At 48.1% G+C, this 25,360-nt stretch overlaps 1 protein-coding gene across 1 annotated transcript in view; it reads right to left on the bottom strand.

The window, feature by feature from the left end:
- The window catches only part of nrap (nebulin related anchoring protein), a 48,101-nt gene that overhangs the window by 15,560 nt on the left and 7,181 nt on the right, over positions 1-25,360 (bottom strand). The window contains exons 4-26 of the mRNA XM_031905863.1: positions 23,805-23,909; positions 23,575-23,661; positions 23,166-23,267; positions 22,435-22,539; positions 22,083-22,190; positions 20,063-20,167; positions 17,744-17,848; positions 17,255-17,371; positions 16,234-16,338; positions 15,242-15,349; positions 12,705-12,815; positions 12,234-12,332; positions 11,975-12,079; positions 10,665-10,772; positions 10,480-10,581; positions 10,011-10,208; positions 9,375-9,479; positions 6,927-7,025; positions 3,693-3,797; positions 3,109-3,216; positions 1,949-2,260; positions 911-1,015; positions 582-680 (exon numbers count right to left, since the gene is read on the bottom strand). Coding sequence (XP_031761723.1) covers positions 582-680; positions 911-1,015; positions 1,949-2,260; positions 3,109-3,216; positions 3,693-3,797; positions 6,927-7,025; positions 9,375-9,479; positions 10,011-10,208; positions 10,480-10,581; positions 10,665-10,772; positions 11,975-12,079; positions 12,234-12,332; positions 12,705-12,815; positions 15,242-15,349; positions 16,234-16,338; positions 17,255-17,371; positions 17,744-17,848; positions 20,063-20,167; positions 22,083-22,190; positions 22,435-22,539; positions 23,166-23,267; positions 23,575-23,661; positions 23,805-23,909 — 2,703 coding nt within the window. The remainder of the gene's footprint in view (positions 1-581; positions 681-910; positions 1,016-1,948; positions 2,261-3,108; positions 3,217-3,692; positions 3,798-6,926; positions 7,026-9,374; positions 9,480-10,010; positions 10,209-10,479; positions 10,582-10,664; positions 10,773-11,974; positions 12,080-12,233; positions 12,333-12,704; positions 12,816-15,241; positions 15,350-16,233; positions 16,339-17,254; positions 17,372-17,743; positions 17,849-20,062; positions 20,168-22,082; positions 22,191-22,434; positions 22,540-23,165; positions 23,268-23,574; positions 23,662-23,804; positions 23,910-25,360) is intronic.

Below are 25,360 nucleotides of genomic sequence, written 5' to 3'. Positions count from 1 at the left end.
CCTTTCCTATGTCTCTGTTTCAAACAGTTCCCTGGTTGCTAAGGTAATTTGGACCCTAGCAACCAGATAGCTGCTGAAACTATAAACTGGAAAGCAGCTAAAAATAAGTATCTACAAATAAAAAATGAAGACCAAGTGCACATTTTCTCAGAATATCACTCTCTAACTCAGAGGGGATCAACCCCTTTAACGTGAGTGACTCCTATAAGGATTTACTGGTCCTTGTTACACTGGAGTCTCTGCTATTTGTGTATTTATCTGTAGTTTTTCCTTTCAAGGGGTCAAACCTTTCATTTGAAGCTGCATTTAAGTCCCTGATTCCACTGCCGCTGCCTCTTGGAATTTCAGCAGCTATCTGGTTGCTAGGGCCTTGTTTACCTTAGCAACCAGGCAGTGGTGGGGAAAAAGAGACTGGAATATGAATAGAAAAGGGACTAAATAGAAAGATGAGCTAAAAAAAAAATTAGGCAAAAATAAATAATAAAGACCAATTGCAAAGTTGCTAGGAATAAGGCATTCGATCTTATCTTAAAGGGGAACCAACCCCATTAATGATTTGAAAATACACAGAGGAACCTTACGTCGACAGCCTGGTTATAACTGATCCTCGCTTGGACCATCTCGGGGGTGTCCTTAATGCTGGTGAACTTCAGCGCCGAGGGCGACTGCCGGTACCGTTTCTGATTGGGCAGAAAGTGAATTATTAATAGGGAGGCACCAAATCCGCTACATTAGGGTCCGGCCGATTCAGTTCAGCCAGAGGCAATGGATTCAGCCAAATCCATGGGGCGGAGCATTACTGTGCCATTATATTCCCAATAACGAGCCCATAATAAACCCCCCAATAACAGCGAGGACCCTGTACCCCCATAGGCTCCTGTCCCAGACCAACTGGGTCGCTGGTTCTCACCTCGCTGGCCAGCGCCGCTGCTTTCTTGGCCTGTACCGCGTCCAACGAACCTGCCGTCATCCAGCCGACTCCCCTCATCCACCGCAGGTCGGACTTATATTGGTTCTGGGGAGAAAGGGCACAATGGCGCCTCGTGAGGTTGGGGAGTATAATTGTCTCTTCTAAACTTCTTAACCTTTTCATGATGTTTAATGTAATAATATGGGTTGGACCAGTTCCCAAGCCCCTGTTCCCCTGCTGATCTGGCTGACTACTTTGTGGCTCAGTTAGTCAACTGTCTTCAGCCTGCACCCTCTCAATCCCACAATTCCCTGCTGCACACGTGATGTCAATAAGGAAAGGAACATCCCAGTGCAATGCATTGTGGGTTATGTAGTTCCTGCATGCTGTCGGTAAGCTGGGGAGAAGTTGTTAAAATTTGTAACATGAGTGTTTTAGTCCCTCCTCCCTGTTTTGTTCGTACTGTTTAAAGGAAGAGATTACAGTGATAGGGACATTAGGGGTTTCCTCGCTGTGTGGGGCTCTTTAAAGGGGTAATTCACCTTCAAGTTAACTTTAGCACTGTATGTTATAGAATGACCAATTCCTAGCAACTTTTCAGTTGGTCTTCATTTGTTATTTTGTACAGTTTTTTAATTATTTCCCTTCTTCTTCTGACTCTTTGCAGCTTTCAAATGGGGGTCACTGACCCCGGCAGCCAAACCCTATTGCTCTGTGAGGCTCCAGTTTTATTGTTATTGTAACTTTTTATTCCTTATCAGTCACTGCCTGGTTACTAAGGTAATTTGAACCCTGGCAACCAGCTAACTGCTGAACAAAAAGTGAAAAAAGTACAAATAATAAAAAATGAAGACCAACTGCAAACTATCTCAGGATATCACTCTCTACACTAAAATTTGGCTCAAAGGTGCACATCCTCCATTGATATAAATATTACTGGAAGTCGCACCCCGTATTATCTCCCCATAGTTTAACCCTGCCCCCCTAGAATTACACAGAGGCCCCCAATCAAGTGAAAGGGATCCTGGGAGCCCTCACGTCGCTCTGAAGGTTGTAGGCCTGCTTGGCCCATTCCACTTTCATGTCGGTGGGGAGGGAGCTGTAGTGATGGAGCAGCGTCCTGTAGCCGCGCCCGGTGGCCAGACTCTGTGCCATGGTGGCACGGGCCAAGTCCAACATGTCCATAGAGAGGTGATATTTAGTCTTTGACTCCTCAAATCCCTTCCTGTACTGAAGGTCACTCTGCAGCTTGGTCATTTGGAGAGAATGGGACAACTGGGAGTCCCCCTCCGCTCCCTGAACCCCAATCAGTCGCCCCTTGGTCTTCTCATAACTTTCCTTGTACTTTATCTGCAGGAAATAAGAAACAAAATGGCCGACTCTGAGTATCACTCATGTATTATAAGGGATAATGTACCCCCTACTGTAAATGATAAGGATATTAGCAGTCACTGAGGGGCTCTGTGCCCCCCATATAAAGGCACAAGGCTGCAGGCTGAGTTATACAGGGAACTCTGAGTATCACTCATGTATTATAAGGGATAATGTACCCCCTACTGTAAATGATAAGGATATTAGCAGTCACTGAGGGGTTCTGTGCCCCCCATATAAAGGCACAAGGCTGCAGGCTGAGTTATACAGGGAACTCTGAGTATCACTCATGTATTATAAGGGATAATGTACCCCCTACTGTAAATGATAAGGATATTAGCAGTCACTGAGGGGTTCTGTGCCCCCCATATAAAGGCACAAGGCTGCAGGCTGAGTTATACAGGGAACTCTGAGTATCACTCATGTATTATAAGGGATAATGTATCCCCTACTGTAAATGATAAGGATATTAGCAGTCACTGAGGGGTTCTGTGCCCCCCATATAAAGGCACAAGGCTGCAGGCTGAGTTATACAGGGAACTCTGAGTATCACTCATGTATTATAAGGGATACTGTACCCCCTACTGTAAATGATAAGGATATTAGCAGTCACTGAGGGGTTCTGTGCCCATATAAAGGCACAAGGCTGCAGGCTGAGTTATACAGGGAACTCTGAGTATCACTCATGTATTATAAGGGATAATGTACCCCCTACTGTAAATAATAAGGATAATATTTCATGGGCATTACAGGCCCCCTCCCCCCCAAAACTGAACCCCAATAATTCTGGGGCTACATGGAGGAATATGATGGGGCGGGGCCCTTACATCACTCGCGAGGTCCCTCTTGGCTTTGGCTGTGAGAATGGACAAGGCATCGAGTCGCAGCTCAAAGCCCTTTTCCTTCTGTTGGTTCCAGTTGCTCTTGTACAGTCGCTGTTGGAAATAAAGGGAACAGAAACGGGTCAGTACATTGTATTATTCTGTTGCTTTGGGTGGGATGGGGGCTCATATGTTACCCTCCCTCACCTCATGAGTAGCAATAGGGCAAATAAGGCCCTTTGGGTAACAACAAGATTTTCTGTGCAAACCACAATTTGTCATGTGTTGTGGGAGAAAGTACTGGTACTGGTACTGGGGCTGTATGATAACCGGCCCAATGATGGGGCAGTTCTACTGTATATCAATAATGGGCTGATATTCCCCAGCGTGCCGATACCATTGGCTCTAAGTAATCATGAGCTTTGGATTCGCTGCCAAATTGCGCAAAAAAGTGAGGAAAAAGTTGCGGTCGCATCAAAAAAAGTCACAGTTGCATTAAATAAGTCTCTACTTTCGTGAAATTTTCAGCAGTTTCGCAAAATTGTTGGCAAAGCGAAACGGGACAGATTGGCGGGATCGGCGGGACTGACCTCGCTAAGGTTGGCGGCGTTGCTCCGCGCCTGCAGGAAGACCGGCTCATCTTTGCTTATTGTATAATGATGGAGAAGGTCCTCCAGCCCCGACCTGTAAATAATCTGCAGGAGATCAAAGGGATTAATATGTAATGGGGGCAATACAAATGTGCCGGGGCTATGGGGCAATACAAATGTGCCGGGGCTATGGGGCAATACAAATGTGCCGGGGCTATGGGGCAATACAAATGTGCCAGGGCTGTGGGGCAATACAAATGTGCCAGGGCTATTGGGCAATACATGTGTGACGGGGCTATGGGGCAGTACATATGTGCTGGGGCTATGGGGCAATACATATATGCCGGGGCTATGGGGCAATACAAATGTGCCGGGGCTATGGGGCAATACAAATGTGCCGGGGCTATGGGGCAATACATATATGCCGGGGCTATGGGGCAATACAAATGTGCCGGGGCTATGGGGCAATACAAATGTGCCGGGGCTATGGGGCAATACAAATGTGCCGGGGCTATGGGGCAATACAAATGTGCCGGGGCTATGGGGCAATACAAATGTGCCGGGGCTATGGGGCAATACAAATGTGCCGGGGCTGTGGGGCAATACAAATGTGCCGGGGCTATTGGGCAATACATGTGTGCCAGGGCTATGGGGCAATACAAATGTGCCGGGGCTATTGGGCAATACATGTGTGACGGGGCTATGGGGCAGTACATATGTGCCGGGGCTATGGGGCAATACAAATGTGCCGGGCTATGGGGCAGTACAATGTGCCGGGGCTATGGGGCAATACATATATGCCGGGGCTATGGGGCATACAATGTGCCGGGGCTATGGGGCAGTACAAATGTGCCGGGGCTATGGGGCAATACAAATGTGCCGGGGCTATGGGGCAATACAAATGTGCCAGGGCTGTGGGGCAATACAAATGTGCCAGGGCTATGGGGCAATACAAATGTGCCGGGGCTATTGGGCAATACATGTGTGACGGGGCTATGGGGCAGTACATATGTGCCGGGGCTATGGGGCAATACATATATGCCGGGGCTATGGGCAATACAATGTGCCGGGGCTATGGGGCAGTACAAATGTGCCGGGGCTATGGGGCAGTACAAATGTGCCGGGGCTATGGGGCAATACAAATGTGCCGGGGCTATGGGGCAATACAAATGTGCCGGGGCTATGGGGCAATACAAATGTGCCGGGGCTGTGGGGCAATACAAATGTGCCGGGGCTATTGGGCAATACATGTGTGCCAGGGCTATGGGGCAATACAAATGTGCCGGGCTATTGGGCAATACATGTGTGACGGGGCTATGGGCAGTACATATGTGCCGGGGCTATGGGGCAATACAAATGTGCCGGGGCTATGGGGCAGTACAAATGTGCCGGGGCTATGGGGCAATACATATATGCCGGGGCTATGGGGCAATACAAATGTGCCGGGGCTATGGGGCAGTACAAATGTGCCGGGGCTATGGGGCAATACAAATGTGCCGGGGCTATGGGGCAATACAAATGTGCCAGGGCTGTGGGGCAATACAAATGTGCCAGGGCTATTGGGCAATACATGTGTGACGGGGCTATGGGGCAGTACATATGTGCTGGGGCTATGGGGCAATACATATATGCCGGGGCTATGGGGCAATACAATGTGCCGGGGCTATGGGGCAATACATATATGCCGGGGCTATGGGGCAATACAAATGTGCCGGGGCTATGGGGCAGTACAATGTGCCGGGGCTATGGGGCAATACAATGTGCCGGGGCTATGGGGCAATACAATGTGCCAGGGCTGTGGGGCAATAAAATGTGCCAGGGCTATGGGGCAATACAAAATGTGCCGGGGCTATTGGGGCAATACATGTGTGACGGGGCTATGGGGCAGTACATATGTGCCGGGGCTATGGGGCAATACATATATGCCGGGGCTATGGGGCAATACAAATGTGCCGGGGCTATGGGGCAGTACAAATGTGCCGGGGCTATGGGGCAGTAAATGTGCCGGGGCTATGGGGCAATACAAATGTGCCGGGGCTATGGGGCAATACAAATGTGCCGGGGCTATGGGGCAATACAAATGTGCCGGGGCTGTGGGGCAATACAAATGTGCCGGGGCTATTGGGCAATACATGTGTGCCGGGGCTATGGGGCAATACAAATGTGCCGGGGCTATGGGGCTCTATGGGGCCCCGGCCCCCATCTCCCCCAATGTGTTACCCCCCTGCTCCCATCTCCCCCAATGTGTTACCCCCCTGCTCCCATCTCCCCCAATGTGTTACCCCCCTGCTCCCATCTCCCCCAATGTGTTACCCCCTGCTCCATCTCCCCCAATGTGTTACCCCCTGCTCCCATCTCCCCCAATGTGTTACCCCCTGCTCCCATCTCCCCCAATGTGTTACCCCCCCTGCTCCCATCTCCCCCAATGTGTTACCCCCTGCTCCCATCTCCCCCAATGTGTTACCCCCTGCTCCCATCTCCCCCAATGTGTTACCCCTCTGCTCCCATCTCCCCCAATGTGTTACCCCCTGCCAGTGTTACCCACCAGCATTTATCTACCCCATCTATCTCCAGTGTCTCCCAGTGCACTCTGCTCCCATCTCCCCACTTCTGCCCATCCCGGGGTACTTTCTACTATATTGTTTTATATTCCTGATGCCAATGTATAGTCTGTATGCCGATGGCTTTGCCTTCCCGTGCCCCATTACATTGTGAGCCCAGAGACAGTACATGAGCCCTTTGATCTGATACAGAAATAGCTGCTAAATATCAATTGCCCCGGGGTAAAATGATCAGTATAAGGGCTCAGGTATAAAAATAAAGAGCTGTGAGAGCAGCATGGGGTTAATGTATCACCTGTTGCTGCTTTGTGCCAGGGAAGCCACAGATATCCCCCATATCCTATATCCTTTATACAGATACTTGGGGGTGAAATCGGCCAAAGGGCAAGTGAAACGCAGTCTGTATTCCCATAACATAAAGCAGCTCGGAACGTGGGGGTTACAGCCCCTGTAAAGGTTCCCCATTAGTCGGATACAGGTCTCGGCGTCAATTTAACGACCCAGTTAACAGGCGGCTCAGAACCAGAACTGAGGCTTTCAGTCTATTTAAAGCTCCTGCATGTATTCCGCCCGGGGGTCTCGGATTTCCTTGCCCCCCCCCCCCCGCCCGCACCTGTTCTGGGGCATCTGAAGGCAAATATAAAGCAGAATTGAGTGACAACACGGGACTCACATCACTTTGCAGCTCTTGGCTCTTCTTAGCGTGAGCGATGTGCGGGGTGTCGGCGACGCTGGTGAACCTGAGCGAGTCCGCTTTCTGCCGGTACTTTCTCTGCAACGGGGCAATTGTTATACGTCTGATCATACAGCAACGGGGCAATTGTTATATCCCTGAAACAGTGTAACACAAGGCAGCAGCCTGACAGACCTGACTCGCTGGGGGAGACTGACCCCTGAAACAGGGTAACACAAGGCAGCAGCCTGACAGACCTGACTCGCTGGGGGAGACCGACCCTGAACAGTGTAACACAAGGCAGCAGCCTGACAGACCTGACTCGCTGGGGGAGACCGACCCTGAAACAGTGTAACACAAGGCAGCAGCCTGACAGACCTGACTCGCTGGGGAGTACCGACCCCTGAAACAGTGTAACACAAGGCAGCAGCCTGACAGACCTGACTCGCTGGGGGAGACTGACCCCTGAAACACTGTAACAAAAGGCAGCAGCCTGACAGACCTGACTCGCTGGGGAGACTGATCCCTGAAACAGTGTAACACAAAGGCAGCAGCCTGACAGACCTGACTCGCTGGGGGAGACTGACCCCTGAAACAGTGTAACACAAGGCAGCAGCCTGACAGACCTGACTCGCTGGGGGAGACTGACCCTGAAACACTGTAACACAAGGCAGCAGCCTGACAGACCTGACTCGCTGGGGGAGACTGACCCCTGAAACACTGTAACACAAGGCAGCAGCCTGACAGACCTGACTCGCTGGGGGAGACTGACCCCTGAAACACTGTAACACAAGGCAGCAGCCTGACAGACCTGACTCGCTGGGGGAGACTGACCCCTGAAACAGTGTAACACAAGGCAGCAGCCTGACAGACCTGACTCGCTGGGGGAGACTGACCCCTGAAACACTGTAACACAAGGCAGCAGCCTGACAGACCTGACTCGCTGGGGGAGACTGACCCCTGAAACAGATGTAAACAAGGCAGCAGCCTGACAGACCTGACTCGCTGGGGGAGACTGACCCCTGAAACACTGTACACAAGGCAGCAGCCTGACAGACCTGACTCGCTGGGGGAGACTGACCCCTAAACAGTGTAACACAAGGCAGGCAGCCTGACAGACCTGACTTCGCTGGGGGAGACTGACCCCTGAAACACGTGTAACACAAGGCAGCAGCCTGACAGACTGACTCGCTGGGGGAGACTGACCCCTGAAACAGTGTAACACAAGGCAGCAGCCTGACAGACCTGACTCGCTGGGGGAGACTGACCCCTGAAACACTGTAACACAAGGCAGCAGCCTGGACAGACCTGACTCGCTGGGGAGACTGACCCCTGAAACAGTGTAACACAAGGCAGCAGCCTGACAGACCTGACTCGCTGGGGGAGACTGACCCCTGAAACACTGTAACACAAGGCAGCAGCCTGACAGACCTGACTCGCTGGGGGAGACTGACCCTGAACAGTGTAACACAAGGCAGCAGCCTGACAGACCTGACTCGCTGGGGGAGACTGACCCTGAAACAGTGTAACACAAGGCAGCAGCCTGACAGACCTGACTCGCTGGGGGAGACTGACCCCTGAAACAGTGTAACACAAGGCAGCAGCCTGACAGACCTGACTCGCTGGGGGAGACTGACCCCTGAAACACTGTAACACAAGGCAGCAGCCTGACAGACCTGACTCGCTGGGGGAGACTGACCCCTGAAACAGTGTAACACAAGGCAGCAGCCTGACAGACCTGACTCGCTGGGGGAGACTGACCCCTGAAACACTGTAACACAAGGCAGCAGCCTGACAGACCTGACTCGCTGGGGGAGACTGACCCCTGAAACACTGTAACACAAGGCAGCAGCCTGACAGACCTGACTCGCTGGGGGAGACTGACCCCTGAACAGTGTAACACAAGGCAGCAGCCTGACAGACCTGACTCGCTGGGGGAGACTGACCCCTGAAACAGTGTAACACAAGGCAGCAGCCTGACAGACCTGACTCGCTGGGGGAGACTGACCCCTGAGCAGCAGCCTGACAGACCTGACTCGCTGGGGGAGACTGACCCCTGAAACACTGTAACACAAGGCAGCAGCCTGACAGACCTGACTCGCTGGGGGAGACTGACCCTGAAACAGTGTAACACAAGGCAGCAGCCTGACAGACCTGACTCGCTGGGGGAGACTGACCCCTGAAACACTGTAACACAAGGCAGCAGCCTGACAGACCTGACTCGCTGGGGGAGACTGACCCCTGAAACAGTGTAACACAAGGCAGCAGCCTGACAGACCTGACTCGCTGGGGGAGACTGAGCTTTGCAACATTGTTTAAAAATTACACACATTGGAAAGTTGCTTAGAGTTATGTTTTCTTTTATTAAGCAAAACCTCATTTTTGGGGTTGACTTGTCTTTTAATCTCCAAACAGATACTGGGGACCTACCATGAAGCAGCGACTTACCTCACTAACCAGGTCCCCGGCTTTCTTGGCCTGTTCCACATTGAGACTCCCTTCCGCCATCCATCCGACCCCTTTCATCCAATCGAGGTCTGACTTGTAGCGTCTCTGGCAGGGAAACAAAGCCCAAACATTCAGATGTGAGTTTTGTGAATTAACTATCTGGTTGCTAGGATCCAAATTACCTTAGTAACCAGGCAGTGGTTTGAGAGAGTGACTGATATATGAATAGGGGAGGGGCTGAATAGAAAGATAAGGAATAAAAAGTAACAATAACAATAAAACTGGAGCCTCACAGACCAATAGGGTTTGGCTGCCGGGGTCAGTGACCCCCATTTGAAAGCTGCAAAGAGTCAGAAGAAGGGAAATAGTTAAATTTTATTCCTTATCTTTCTATTCAGCCCCTCCCCCTATTCATATACCAGTCTCTCATTCAAGCCACTCCCTGGTTGCTAAGGTCATTTGGACACTAGCAACCAGCTGCTAAAACTCCAAACCGGAGAGCTGCTGAACAAAAATTGTAATCATTAAAAAACTACAAATAGTAAAAAATTAAGACCAATTGCAAATTGTCTCAGGATCTCGGTCCCTACATCATACTAAAAGTTACCCCCTTGAACATTAGGTTCTTGCCGGTACCTCACTCTGGAGACCGTAGGCTTTCTTGGCCCACTGGACCTTCATGTCGTCGGGCAGGACCGTGTATTCGTGGAGCTTCTTCCTGTAGTCGAGGTCGCTGGCCAGCGCTTGGGCCTGTTTGGCGTGGGACAGATTCACCATATCCATGGGCAGGTGGAACTGGGTTTTGCTCTCCTGGAAGCCCTTCTTGTAGGCGATCTACAGAATGATACATACAGGCCCTGTTAGTAACACCTTCATCTGAAAGTCCCCAACCCAATAATGTGTTTAAGTCCCCAACACCCAATAATGTGTTTAAGTTGCCCTTGAAAATGTGTGAAATAGAAAACAATAATGTGTTTAAGTTACCCTTGAAAATGTGTAAAATAGAAAACAATAATGTGTTTCAATTCCCTGATATTGGAGGGGGCAGTTCTAGAGCAGTTCTAGAGCAGTTCTAGAGCAGTTCTAGAGCAGTTCCGGCCGTTACCTCACTGTCCCTCTTGGCCACGAGGAGCGAGTGCAGCAGGTGGGAGTCGGAGGTTGCGGCCGCTTTGCCTTTGCCCTTCTCATACTCCTCTTTGTATTTAACCTGAGGGACAGAGCGGGGGTCAGTTACTCTCACTGTGGGGGTCAGTCAGCGGGTGGAACAGTCCGGTTACGGGGGAAACTTACGTCGCTGGCGATGTCGCGGGAAGCCTTGGCGGCCAGAATAGACAGGGAGTCCAGGCTCAGCTCAAACCCCTGCCCCTTGGACTTGGTCCAGCCTTCTTTGTACTTATTCTGTATATATATATATATATATAAAGCAACGTGAGAAGTGGCCCCTGGGACCCTGGCGGTTGGGCACCCAAGGAGCAGGCAATAGCCTATGGCAGCGCGGCCTGGGATTGGCCAATGTATTGGAGTCATGACTATTGTACATAAATACATTAGAGGGGTAGTTGACCTTTAAATTAGCTTTGCTATAGACATTGATATTCTGAGACTAATTACAACTGGTCTTCATTATTTATTTTTTATGGTTTTTCACTTACTTAGCTTTTTGTTCAGCAGCTCTCCGGAGAGATGGGAGGGGGAGGAGGAGAAGGGAAGGGGAGAGAGGAGCAAACTGAGCAGACTCGTGCCACTCAGGGAGGGGGGCGTAAGAGATGATGGAAGGGGGAGAGAGGAGAGATGGGAGGGGGAGGAGGAGAAGGGAAGGGGAGAGAGGAGCAAACTGAGCAGACTCGTGCCACTCAGGGAGGGGGGCGTAAGAGATGATGGAAGGGGGAGAGAGGAGAGATGGGAGGGGGAGGAGGAGAAGGGAGGGGGAGAGAGGAGCAAACTGAGCAGACTCGTGCCACTCAGGGAGGGGGGCGTAAGAGATGATGGAAGGGGGAGAGAGGAGAGATGGAGGGGGAGGAGGAGAAGGGAGGGGGAGAGAGGAGCAAACTGAGCAGACTCGTGCCACTCAGGGAGGGGGGCGTAAGAGATGATGGAAGGGGGAGAGAGGAGAGATGGGAGGGGGAGGAGGAGAAGGGAGGGGGAGAGAGGAGCAAACTGAGCAGACTCGTGCCACTCAGGGAGGGGGGCGTAAGAGATGATGGAAGGGGGAGAGAGGAGAGATGGGAGGGGAGGAGGAGAAGGGAGGGGGAGAGAGGAGCAAACTGAGCAGACTCGTGCCACTCAGGGAGGGGGGCGTAAGAGATGATGGAAGGGGGAGAGAGGAGAGATGGGAGGGGGAGGAGGAGAAGGGAGGGGGAGAGAGGAGCAAACTGAGCAGACTCGTGCCTGTGCCCTGAAGGATGCACAATATCTTCCTGTTCATTAAACCCCTGGTACCAACTTCTGTTCTGCATCAAAACTGCCGTTAGGGCTATTGTGCTGTGACATCATTGCGCTACGGGAGTTGGGCAGTTGAACACAGATGTTGGCCGGGGGCTGATTAAGTTATAAGCCAAATGATTTGCCCTACAGCCCCCATTAGCCGCCCAAGCCGTTACCTCACTATACAGCTCCGCGTTGGATTTGGCTTTCACCAGTTCCGGCACATCCTGCGGGAGGGTGTAATGGGTCTTGGACTTCTCATATTCTGAGCGATAGTTCAGCTGAGGGGGGGGGAAAGAGACTTGTAACAAGGGAATACAATACAGCAGACCCTGTGGCCCGGACCCCCCCCCCCCCCCCGTGACTGTGGGGTCTGCTCTATAGGGTAGTTTGGCCACTGGGGCGGGGCCAACGTGGGACCCGAGTGGCACCTACATTGCTCAGCTGCTGGGCATTGACTTTGGCTTGGAGCATTTGGGGGGTGCTGGCCACCGAGCTGTACTTCAGCTTGTCGATGCTCTGCCGATAGTTGACCTGAAGGAAATCAAATATAATAAAATATATAATTAAAAAAAATGATAATAAACGATAATAAAATAAAATATAAAACAATAAACGACAAAGGAATGAAGTTGCATTTAGTGGTTCATCTGTTTAAATGGGGTGGAATAAAAAGTCACCCTGAAATTCTATTGGCTGCTATAGAGTCGGGGGGGGGGGGGAAACAGACATGTATATTGTATATTACATTAATTAGCTGCACATTGTCCAGACTGGAGACACTGTTACTATTAGTGTAATTACACAGCCCTATTATTAGTTTGTACCCGCGCCCCCCGGGGCAGGAGATTTATAGTTGCCCCCAACTGCCCCTGTGTCACTCAGTATCATTGCTTCTTCCCTTACGTCTTTCAGACAAGTCAGTTTCTTGGTGGTTTCGTAGGAAGGTGTCAGCGTCGCCGGGTAATTATAATCAGCATTCACATTGTCATCCTTGTAGTCTGATTTGTAGGCGATCTGTAATATAAGCACAACCGGAACCTTCTAATATCCTTATCATTTACAGTAGGGGGTACATTATCCCTTATAATACATGAGTGATACTCAGAGTTCCCTGTATAACTCAGCCTGCAGCCTTGTGCCTTTATATGGGGGGCACAGAACCCCTCAGTGACTGCTAATATCCTTATCATTTACAGTAGGGGGTACAGTATCCCTTATAATACATGAGTGATACTCAGAGTTCCCTGTATAACTCAGCCTGCAGCCTTGTGCCTTTATATGGGGGGCACAGAACCCCTCAGTGACTGCTAATATCCTTATCATTTACAGTAGGGGGTACAGTATCCCTTATAATACATGAGTGATACTCAGAGTTCCCTGTATAACTCAGCCTGCAGCCTTGTGCCTTTATATGGGGGGCACAGAACCCCTCAGTGACTGCTAATATCCTTATCATTTACAGTAGGGGGTACAGTATCCCTTATAATACATGAGTGATACTCAGAGTTCCCTGTATAACTCAGCCTGCAGCCTTGTGCCTTTATATGGGGGGCACAGAACCCCTCAGTGACTGCTAATATCCTTATCATTTACAGTAGGGGGTACAGTATCCCTTATAATACATGAGTGATACTCAGAGTTCCCTGTATAACTCAGCCTGCAGCCTTGTGCCTTTATATGGGGGGCACAGAACCCCTCAGTGACTGCTAATATCCTTATCATTTACAGTAGGGGGTACAGTATCCCTTATAATACATGAGTGATACTCAGAGTTCCCTGTATAACTCAGCCTGCAGCCTTGTGCCTTTATATGGGGGGCACAGAACCCCTCAGTGACTGCTAATATCCTTATCATTTACAGTAGGGGGTACAGTATCCCTTATAATACATGAGTGATACTCAGAGTTCCCTGTATAACTCAGCCTGCAGCCTTGTGCCTTTATATGGGGGGCACAGAACCCCTCAGTGACTGCTAATATCCTTATCATTTACAGTAGGGGGTACAGTATCCCTTATAATACATGAGTGATACTCAGAGTTCCCTGTATAACTCAGCCTGCAGCCTTGTGCCTTTATATGGGGGGCACAGAACCCCTCAGTGACTGCTAATATCCTTATCATTTACAGTAGGGGGTACATTATCCCTTATAATACATGAGTGATACTCAGAGTTCCCTGTATAACTCAGCCTGCAGCCTTGTGCCTTTATATGGGGGGCACAGAACCCCTCAGTGACTGCTAATATCCTTATCATTTACAGTAGGGGGTACAGTATCCCTTATAATACATGAGTGATACTCAGAGTTCCCTGTATAACTCAGCCTGCAGCCTTGTGCCTTTATATGGGGGGCACAGAACCCCTCAGTGACTGCTAATATCCTTATCATTTACAGTAGGGGGTACAGTATCCCTTATAATACATGAGTGATACTCAGAGTTCCCTGTATAACTCAGCCTGCAGCCTTGTGCCTTTATATGGGGGGCACAGAACCCCTCAGTGACTGCTAATATCCTTATCATTTACAGTAGGGGGTACATTATCCCTTATAATACATGAGTGATACTCAGAGTTCCCTGTATAACTCAGCCTGCAGCCTTGTGCCTTTATATGGGGGGCACAGAACCCCTCAGTGACTGCTAATATCCTTATCATTTACAGTAGGGGGTACATTATCCCTTATAATACATGAGTGATACTCAGAGTTCCCTGTATAACTCAGCCTGCAGCCTTGTGCCTTTATATGGGGGGCACAGAACCCCTCAGTGACTGCTAATATCCTTATCATTTACAGTAGGGGGTACATTATCCCTTATAATACATGAGTGATACTCAGAGTTCCCTGTATAACTCAGCCTGCAGCCTTGTGCCTTTATATGGGGGGCACAGAACCCCTCAGTGACTGCTAATATCCTTATCATTTACAGTAGGGGGGACAGTATCCCTTATAATACATGAGTGATACTCAGAGTTCCCTGTATAACTCAGCCTGCAGCCTTGTGCCTTTATATGGGGGGCACAGAACCCCTCAGTGACTGCTAATATCCTTATCATTTACAGTAGGGGGGACAGTATCCCTTATAATACATGAGTGATACTCAGAGTTCCCTGTATAACTCAGCCTGCAGACTTGTGCCTTTATATGGGGGGCACAGAACCCCTCAGTGACTGCTAATATCCTTATCATTTACAGTAGGGGGTACATTACCCCTTATAATACATGAGTGATACTCAGAGTTCCCTGTATAACTCAGCCTGCAGCCTTGTGCCTTTATATGGGGGGCACAGAACCCCTCAGTGACTGCTAATATCCTTATCATTTACAGTAGGGGGTACATTATCCCTTATAATACATGAGTGATACTCAGAGTTCCCTGTATAACTCAGCCTGCAGCCTTGTAGTCAGATAAATACTTAATTCTTATTATCTGCATTTACTCACATTGCTGGCAAGATTTCCAGCCTTCATGGCGTGCAAAGTTCGCTTGTCCATGCCGACACCTTCATAATGACCCTTCATCTGGTTTTGATATTTCTCTTTGTATTTCAGCTTCAGACATAAAAACAATGTGAAAATATTAAGAATACATATATACTGTATACATATATATTGAAACAGCCTGTACAGAGAGATACCATAAAACTATGGCACATAGGGATTCCCCTGTACTAAGCACAATTCAGCAGGAACAGCCCCCTAAGTTTGCTCATAGCCTGTACAGAGAGATACCATAAAACTATGGCACATAGGGATTCCCCTGTACTAAGCACAATTCAGCAGGAACAGCCCCCTAAGTTTGCTCATAGCCTGTACAGAGAGATACCATAAAACTATGGCACATAGGGATTCCCCTGTACTAAGCACAATTCAGCAGGAACAGCCCCCTAAGTTTGCCCATAGCCTGTACAGAGAGATACCATAAAACTATGGTACATAGGGATTCCCCTGTACTAAGCACAATTCAGCAGGAACAGCCCCCTAAGTTTGCTCATAGCCTGTACAGAGATATATATAAAATCCTCACACTAAGGCCCAGTTCTTCCAAAACCCCAGTCGGAGAGAAATGACTTTCACTTGTTCTTTCCAAAACAAACACAATCCATAAGGAATTCTCTTCTTTCCCAAACTTTATTGGCCCAACTTTATTTGGCCTTAATTAGTAGGACTTAAACATCAAGGGGGGGATTATTAGTCATCAGGAAATGGAAAGGTGAGATAAGGCAAATCCCAGCAGCCGAGGGGCCACAAGGGAAAGGCCATTGCCAGAGCTGTTTATACCAGAACAAAATCCCGCACAGAACTCTGTGATCCAAACCCACAGCGGAGCAGCCTTGGCTCCTTATCAGGGAGGGACAGAGGGACCTTTTCATTCACTTTTATATCACAGGTTATGGGGGGGCAGAGTGGGCGCCATGGAAGTGCCCCGTACTTACATCACTTGTGTATTGGGAGATTTTACTGACGTTTCGGAACTGGGGCGTCTCACAGTAGTTAATGCTGTGCCCTTTGCTGTGTTCCAGATCTTTCTTGTACTCCACCTGTTCCAGGGTACAATGGAAAAATGGATTTTCTCATGATATTTATGTTTATCTCTAAATAACACATTAGAACTGCTTTCAGCTAACCTATTGTTTCTCCTACTCCCATGTAACTGGAGGAGTCCCAAGCCGGACTTGGATTTCTTACTATTGAGTGCTATTCTGATACCTACTGGGAGCTGCTATCTTGCTCCCTTCCCATTGTTCTGCTGATCGGCTGCTGGGGGTGAGGGGGGGGGATATCACTCCAACTTGCAGCGCAGCAGTAAAGTGTGCCTGAGTCTGAGCTTTCAGCCAGCGCTACACATTAGAACTGCTTTCAGCTAACCTATTGTTTCTCCTACTCCCATGTAACTGGAGGAGTCCCAAGCCGGACTTGGATTTCTTACTATTGAGTGCTATTCTGATACCTACTGGGAGCTGCTATCTTGCTCCCTTCCCATTGTTCTGCTGATCGGCTGCTGGGGGTGAGGGGGGGGGATATCACTCCAACTTGCAGCGCAGCAGTAAAGTGTGCCTGAGTCTGAGCTTTCAGCCAGTGCTACACATTAGAACTGCTTTCAGCTAACCTATTGTTTCTCCTACTCCCATGTAACTGGAGGAGTCCCAAGCCGGACTTGGATTTCTTACTATTGAGTGCTATTCTGATACCTACTGGGAGCTGCTATCTTGCTCCCTTCCCATTGTTCTGCTGATCGGCTGCTGGGGGTGAGGGGGGGGGATATCACTCCAACTTGCAGCGCAGCAGTAAAGTGTGCCTGAGTCTGAGCTTTCAGCCAGCGCTACACATTAGAACTGCTTTCAGCTAAGTCATTATCGCTGTTTATCGCCTTGGTGCTTTATTGTAACCCAGTAAACTCAGTCCCCCCCCAATACAGTTAATAATAGAGACTGGGGGCCCCAGTATTTGCCGCACCTCGCTGACCAGCTTGTTGACATTTTGGGCCTGTTTCAGGGTCAGGTTGTCCTCGGAGGCCAAAGAGTGATAATGAGCGGCGCCTTTCATCTTGGATAGATCCTTCTTGTATTTGATCTGAAAAAGATGAATTAAATATCACCGGAAATGGGAAATCTTTAAAAATGTGGCAGAATTATCCGCCTCGACATTATGGAAGGTTGCTGACCAATCAGATTCAATCAATACTTGGGCTCCGCCCTTACCACTGTTCCCATTGCTTGGCGTGACCCATTTATGCTGCTTTTACTAATAATTCTATGAGATCCACTCACCCTCCCTTATGGCCCAGGAGCACAGTAGGATATAGGCAACCAATCACAGTTCTTCCTTCACACAGAATAATATAATACAGTTCCCTATCAGGTCCACCTAGCTGCTGATTGGCTGGCATTCTACATTATATTAAGCCAATAAGGCCCCCACAATATCCCGGCAGGGATTACTCACATCACTGACAATTTCATTGGCTTTTTTAGCATTGAGAAAGGCCGGCGTTATCATTGCGGGAAAACTCCCCTTCCCCCTGTATTCTTCATATTCCTCGGTGTAATCCTACAGGGAACAGATCCATTAAATATTAATTAAAGAAATTCCAGACTATTTACACACTGATTTCTCTATGGACAGGACATGTTTGGTTAGCCCCCCCCCCCCTCATCCAGTGACTCCTGTTTGAAAGCTGCAAAGTCCAATTGAAAAGTTGCTGAGAATTGGACTTTCTATAATAAACATATAGTTAACTTTAGGGTGAAGACACACAGAGCTACTAGTAGCAGCTACTTGTCACGGCTACTAAAACAGACAATGCTGATCATTTACTTTATTATATTATATTATATAGAATTATAATTGTCTCTAGGTGTGTTTAGCAGAGGCAATTCTCAGTATTGTCTATGGCAGGGGATTTTCTGGAGTCTAGTAGCCTTGAAACAGTAGCTGCTACTAGTAGCCCAATGTGTCTTCACCCTTAAGGTAAGAACCCAAGGAGCAGTTGTGTTGCCAGTGATAGATCTCTATCGGGGGTGACAAAAAGGCTTTCCCCCGGGGGCAATAGGAGTTTCCCTTTGCATAACTTCGTTTTCCGAAGTCGCTGAAGTTGCCTGCGTTTGAGTGATTTTGCATTACCAAAGCAAAGGGTTTCCAGCAGCACCTTCTATTGCCCCCGGTGGAAAGCCTTTTTGGAGCGGTTTGTCGCCCCCAATAGCAGAGATCTATCACCGCTCCTTGGGTTCTTACCCTTAATGGGCACCACCCCTAATACGGATGCACCAAATTCAAGATTCGGTTTGGGATTCGGCCAAGATTCTACATATAAACACGGAAGCTTTTAACCACATTGCGGTTCTCTTTAGGATTTCAGATTCAGTTCGGTATTGGGCTAAATCGGAAGAATCCTAAAATAGTGGATTTGGAGCATCCCTAACCACTAATAAGGACACTACGGTTTCTGGTTTAATGGAAAATAAACTCGGCAGAATGAAGCTGATGGGTTGGGAGACAAAGGAAGAGTAAAGGTCCCCATACTCGCCAAGTGAGCGGATCTTCTCCCGATATCCCCACCTACGGGTGGGCGATATCGGGGAAAATGTAGGCTAATTCGATAGTTTGGCCCTGGGGCCAAACGATCGAACTATAATGGCGACAATGGAGCAATTGGTTTGGGGACCGCATCAACGAGCCAATGTGACTAAATCTTTTAACCTGCCCGATCGAGATCTGGCCAATTTCAGGCCAGATATCGGTTGGGCAAGCCCCTCATTCTTGCCCCTACACGGGCTGATAAACTGCTGATATCAGTCCCTTGTATGGCCACCTTGAAGACACACGGAGCTACTAGTAGCAGCTACTTGTCGTGGCTACTAAAACAGACAATGCTGATCGTTTACTGATAATTGTCTCTACGTGTGTTTTAGCAGAGGCAATTCTCAGTATTGTCTATGGCAGGGGATTTTCTGGCATTTAGTAGCTGTGAAAAAGTAGCTGTTACTAAGTAGCTCAGTGTGTTTTCACCCTTAGCAGAGGCAATACTCAGTATTGTCTATGGCAGGGGATTTTCTGGCATTTAGTAGCTGTGAAAAAGTAGCTGCTACTAAGTAGCTCAGTGTGTTTTCACCCTTAGCAGAGGCAATACTCAGTATTGTCTATGGCAGTGGATTTTCTGGCGTTTAGTAGCCATGAAAAAGTAGCTGCTACTAAGTAGCTCAGTGTGTCTTCGCCCTTAGCAGAGGTAATTCTCAGTATTGCCTATGGCAGGGGATTTTCTGGCGTTTAGTAGCCTTTAAAAAGTAGCTGCTACTAGTAGCCCAATGTGTCTTCACCCTAACCTGGGCAAGGTAAGCAAGACTATAGCGCTTTATTTACACATCATTATAAAGCAAAGCCACAAACAAAACAAAGAAGCACATTAATTTAGTCTTGGAATGATTAGTAAGAGAATATTAGAAAATAACACTCTGACAGTTTAGCTAATTGACTGCAGCGTGATTAATAGCGAGTGGGAAGATGGAGGATTTCGCCGAAGGTCGGACGCAGTAAGTTCCCCCATTAACAGTTTGCCAGGTGAGAATGTATCATTATCGGATTGTTTGATCTCGTTAAATATCTTCACCAAAGCTAAGACTGTATCAAAGGGAAATTTCAGCTCCTTTGATGTTTTCTTCTGATGAATGTGAAGTAAAAGGGGGGATATCAGGGGGGAAATTAGGAGAGATAATAGGAACAGCAAGTCTGCGCTAAATGGGTCCCATCTCAGGCGCCGCCACGTACCTGGCCCAACTGATCTGCATTTTGTTTGGCAGAAGTCACATCTGTCACGGCTGTCTGGCTGGCTTTCCCCTTCATCTCTCTCTCGTAGCGTTGATGGTATTTAATCTGGCACAGAGGTAATTAGAAACACTGACAGTTTATACCATGCGTCGGTTTTACATTCGCCGCCGCCTGGGAACGGAACCGGGGGGAAATGGAGCGGAGGGGAAAAGCGGACAAATGACTCCTTTTTAACATAGGTCAGAGGGGTTAAAGGACAAGTCATTTCTGCTCTTTGAAACCATCGGCTGTTACAGGGCGAGAAAAGTGGCGCCTTCAGAAATCCTGACGGGTGTCAGCGGAATCAAGGGGAAGTTGTCAGCGGTGACATTTTGATGCTCGGCATCGTGTCAGTGTGGCAGCTGGCCTACCCTAAGGGAAGAGGCTGCACCGAGCACTCACCGCTTTGTACCCTTTGATTAAATATGTAGAATGGACCCACCGGGGCCGAGTCTATTGGATTCCGAGTCAGGCTCATACCACAAACATCTGGGATGTTCTGCAAAGTTGCTGCAGGAAAAACTATTCACTTTTATTTTTCTACAGAGGTGGAAGAATCATCGAGTTCATTGTTAACTGGGATTCAATTAAACTTAGAATTGCGACTGTTATTTGGTTGCTGGATTCATCGCCCCCTAGCAACCATTCACGGCCCCTGCCAGCCATGGGTGAATAGGATTCTAAGCAGAAAGATAAATGGTGACAACATATTCATTGCAATAAAAATGTATCTGCTGACAGGTTGCTAGGGTCACTGACTCTACTGACCATTTACGTTTAGTGATGGGCGAAATGTTTCGCGGCAAATTCCCGCCATTGGCGGATTGTTTCACAAAACACAGTGGAAAAATTAGCCGCACGTCCAAAAATTGTCGGCGGCATCAAAAAAGAATAGTCGCGGGCGTCAAAAGAATAGCCGTGCGATGAAATAATAGCCACGCGACGAAATAATAGCCCCGGGCGACGAAATCATAGCCACGGGCGACGAAATAATAGCCACGCGACGAAATAATAGCCGCGCAACGAAATCATAGCCGCGGGCAACGAAATAATAGCCTGGCGTCGAAATAATAGCCATGGGCGTCGAAATAATAGCCGCACGACAAAATAATAGTCGCGGGCGACAAAATAATAGCCTGGCGTCGAAATAATAGCCGCGGGCGACGAAATAATAGCCGCACGACAAAATAATAGCCGCGGACAACAAATTAATAGCCGCGGGCGACAATTTTTTTTGCCGCACAACATTTTCGCCGTTTTGCGGATCTTTTGAAAGATTCGTGAATTTTTCGGCGAAGCGAAACGGAACAGATTCGCTCATCACTATTTAGGTTAAAGAAACACAAACGAATAACTGCAACTCACATACAAATAAATTATGGGGCAGGTTTACTAAAACTCGTTTCTCAAATTATTTTATTTTCAAATTCAACTAAATTTGTTTTCCCGAATGTCTAATAAAGGGGTGGGCAAACTTTTTGGCTCAGGGGCCACATTGACTTACTGACGGGCCGGGCCGGTGTTACGCCGTTTCCGCTCATCAGTCCCCAGACGCCAAGTCTCGCGTGATGAGACTTACGGAGTCGGCGGCCCGGATTAAACAGACCAAGGGGACGGATGTGGCCCGCGGGACGTAGTTTGCCCACCCCATGTCTAATATTTACTGAAAGAAAAAGTCACTGCAAGAAAAGTCATAAAAAACTCAACCTTTTGGGAATTGTTGCCACGAAAATCCCATGGCAACAATTTGAAAAATTGCGTTTTGGGACAAAACCCAGAGAAATCTCTAAAGTTTTGTTATTGGCTTCTATATGAACTCGGCGAATTGTCAAATTCTGATTATTAGCCATTTGGACGCTAATAAAGACGGAAATCTTTCTTTCCAATCTTTCTTGCTGGTACTGATCTTTCCAGCCCCACGAGGGCACAGAACATAATGGAGACAAGCAGTGGCCGAGCCGGACACAAGGTGGCTACTTACATCACTTGCCAGTTCATTTGCCCTCTTTGCCATCTGGTATCCTGGGGTGATCATGGCTGGAAAGCTCCCCTTCCCTCTCTGCCCTTCATGCTGCTCTGTGTACTTGACCTGCAAATGCAGATAAAGGGGATGTAAACCCAAAAATAACATTTTGCACAATGAAATTTACAGGGATGAGCAAATGTTTCGCCTGAATCAGACACAAAAATGTGAGAAAAAAGCCCATGAACCCCAATGCATTTGGCACCTATTTGAAACTAGAAAAAACAGACACTAATTTTAGCTAGTTTGGTAACATTTCTGAAAATTTTCTGTTGTTTCATCGATTTTTTGGAAGGGACTCAGTACTCACGTCGCTTACAAGTTGCCCCCCTGCCTTGGCATGTAAAATATCCTTGGTGTCCACCACGGAGGTGTACTGGGAGACGCGCTCTTCATGGCCCCGTTTATATTCCACCTGTGGTTAAGGAGACAAGTCCGGCGCATTATACAAGATCCCGGGTTATGGAATCTTTAATTTTATTGGACTTTATTCCATCAAAATAACATTAGGTCACACATTTTTTTTACATTGCAGCTCCCTGTGTCAGCACAAAAGACTTCTTGCACTGCATTAGCCAACAGGGGAGCAAAACTCGCTGGGCAGATCTGGCACAAGTTGCAGCAACATTGATGGGCATGGCAGAGAGTGTGGCATCAATAATGGTGTTTGTATTGATGCAACTGGCACAACAGGAGCACCTATAGGTGCAACATGGGAAGGGAACCCTGGAATTATAAGCACAAGGCAGATAAAAATAATGGAGGGCCCCAAAGGGCCCTATTGAGCAAAGCAGCCACAACCGGCACATTGTTGTACGGCACAAGTATAGACAAAGGCAGGGGCTTTACTGAATGGAATGGAAACGCTTTCCCCCTAGAGCTGCACCTTGTAAACTCACACTGAATATCAATAATGACCAACCCAATGCTGCTTAAATGATATATTATTGGAAAGGCTGCCATTTAGTCTAATTGTTTTGCTTCAACAAATGCGCTCTCTCGCCCAGCCTGTTGGGCATCACGGCTCGCTCAGTCGCTTACATTGCTTGCCAAACTCCCGGCCTTCCTGGCTGCCTGATACGCAGGAGTGATTGTGGCAGGGAAGCTGCCTTTCCTCGTCTGCTGCTCCGATTGCTCTGTGTTCTGTGAAGGAAAGTAAGGGCAACGCTAAGAGCCGGGCAAGTTGCTAAACAGTGACAGTTCTGCTGCCCCTGGGGGCAATGGGATACATTGAGGAGCTGGGACTCTATATACACATATAAACGAGGCAAAGTGACAGCAAAGGGCAAATAAAAGGCAACAAAACAAAGAGAAGAAGAGAAAGGAAAAAAAAAGCAGGAAAAAAGTGGACAAATGCAATAGAACATTAAAAAACAAGTGGGACAAAGATGACACTTTGGAGTAAAAGCCCTCGCACTGTGTAGAACAGATAGTCCCCAAATGCACTTACATTGCTTATTGTCTTCTGGGACTTCTCCACCTGCACCGTCTCCGAATTGATATCCGAGTACCACATTTCCGATTCTTCAAACCCTTTCTGCACATAAAATATGGAGACAGTCAGACATTGAGGTCCCTTGTACCCTACTTATTTAGGACAAGCCAAAACCGGCTGGCTGTGTAAAATATTATATATATATATATATTTATATATATATAATATTTTACAGACTTTGGTACCTGACTGATCAGCTTTTCCACTTTACTGTGCTGCTGGTGTTCTTTGGACTTCATATCCCAGTGAAACACTGACTTGAATCTCTCCCCTTCCTCTCTATATTTGATCTACAAGAGAACAGAGAAAACTTTAGCACCAGATGATAAATCATGCCCTGTTTTACTTGTATAAAACTGTCACATAATAAAAACATAATGACTTTCCGTTAAACACATTGTAGTAATTTAATAGGATCACTGCCACTGTGACAGAATGTTCTGTTATACAGATAGCTAGAATCTCAGCCATAAAGCAGGGCAGGACTGCTGCTTACAATGGGGGGATCAGATAGGGTCTGTGCCACTGTGACAGAATGCTCTGTTATACAGATAGCTAGAATCTCAGCCATAAAGCAGGGCAGGACTGCTGCTTACAATGGGGGGGATCAGATAGGATCTGTGCCACTGTGACAGAATGCTCTGTTATACAGATAGCTAGAATCTCAGCCATAAAGCAGGGCAGGACTGCTGCTTACAATGGGGGGATCAGATAGGATCTGTGCCACTGTGACAGAATGCTCTGTTATACAGATAGCTAGAATCTCAGCCATAAAGCAGGGCAGGACTGCTGCTTACAATGGGGGGGGGATCAGATAGGATCTGTGCCACTGTGACAGAATGCTCTGTTATACAGATAGCTAGAATCTCAGCCATAAAGCAGGGCAGGACTGCTGCTTACAATGGGGGGGATCAGATAGGATCTGTGCCACTTTGACAGAATGCTCTGTTATACAGATAGCTAGAATCTCAGCCATAAAGCAGGGCAGGACTGCTGCTTACAATGGGGGGATCAGATAGGATCTGTGCCACTGTGACAGAATGTTCTGTTATACAGATAGCTAGAATCTCAGCCATAAAGCAGGGCAGGACTGCTGCTTACAATGGGGGGATCAGATAGGATCTGTGCCACTGTGACAGAATGCTCTGTTATACAGATAGCTAGAATCTCAGCCATAAAGCAGGGCAGGACTGCTGCTTACAATGGGGGGATCAGATAGGATCTGTGCCACTGTGACAGAATGCTCTGTTATACAGATAGCTAGAATCTCAGCCATAAAGCAGGGCAGGACTGCTGCTTACAATGGGGGGGATCAGATAGGATCTGTGCCACTGTGACAGAATGCTCTGTTATACAGATAGCTAGAATCTCAGCCATAAAGCAGGGCAGGACTGCTGCTTACAATGGGGGGGGATCAGATAGGATCTGTGCCACTGTGACAGAATGCTCTGTTATACAGATAGCTAGAATCTCAGCCATAAAGCAGGGCAGGACTGCTGCTTACAATGGGGGGGGGATCAGATAGGATCTGTGCCACTGTGACAGAATGCTCTGTTATACAGATAGCTAGAATCTCAGCCATAAAGCAGGGCAGGACTGCTGCTTACAATGGGGGGATCAGATAGGATCTGTGCCACTGTGACAGAATGCTCTGTTATACAGATAGCTAGAATCTCAGCCATAAAGCAGGGCAGGACTGCTGCTTACAATGGGGGGGATCAGATAGGATCTGTGCCACTGT

Source organism: Xenopus tropicalis, chromosome 7, assembly GCF_000004195.4.
Source record: "Xenopus tropicalis strain Nigerian chromosome 7, UCB_Xtro_10.0, whole genome shotgun sequence".
Lineage (NCBI taxonomy): Eukaryota > Metazoa > Chordata > Amphibia > Anura > Pipidae > Xenopus > Xenopus tropicalis.
This window is presented reverse-complemented; position numbering and strand designations above follow the sequence as displayed.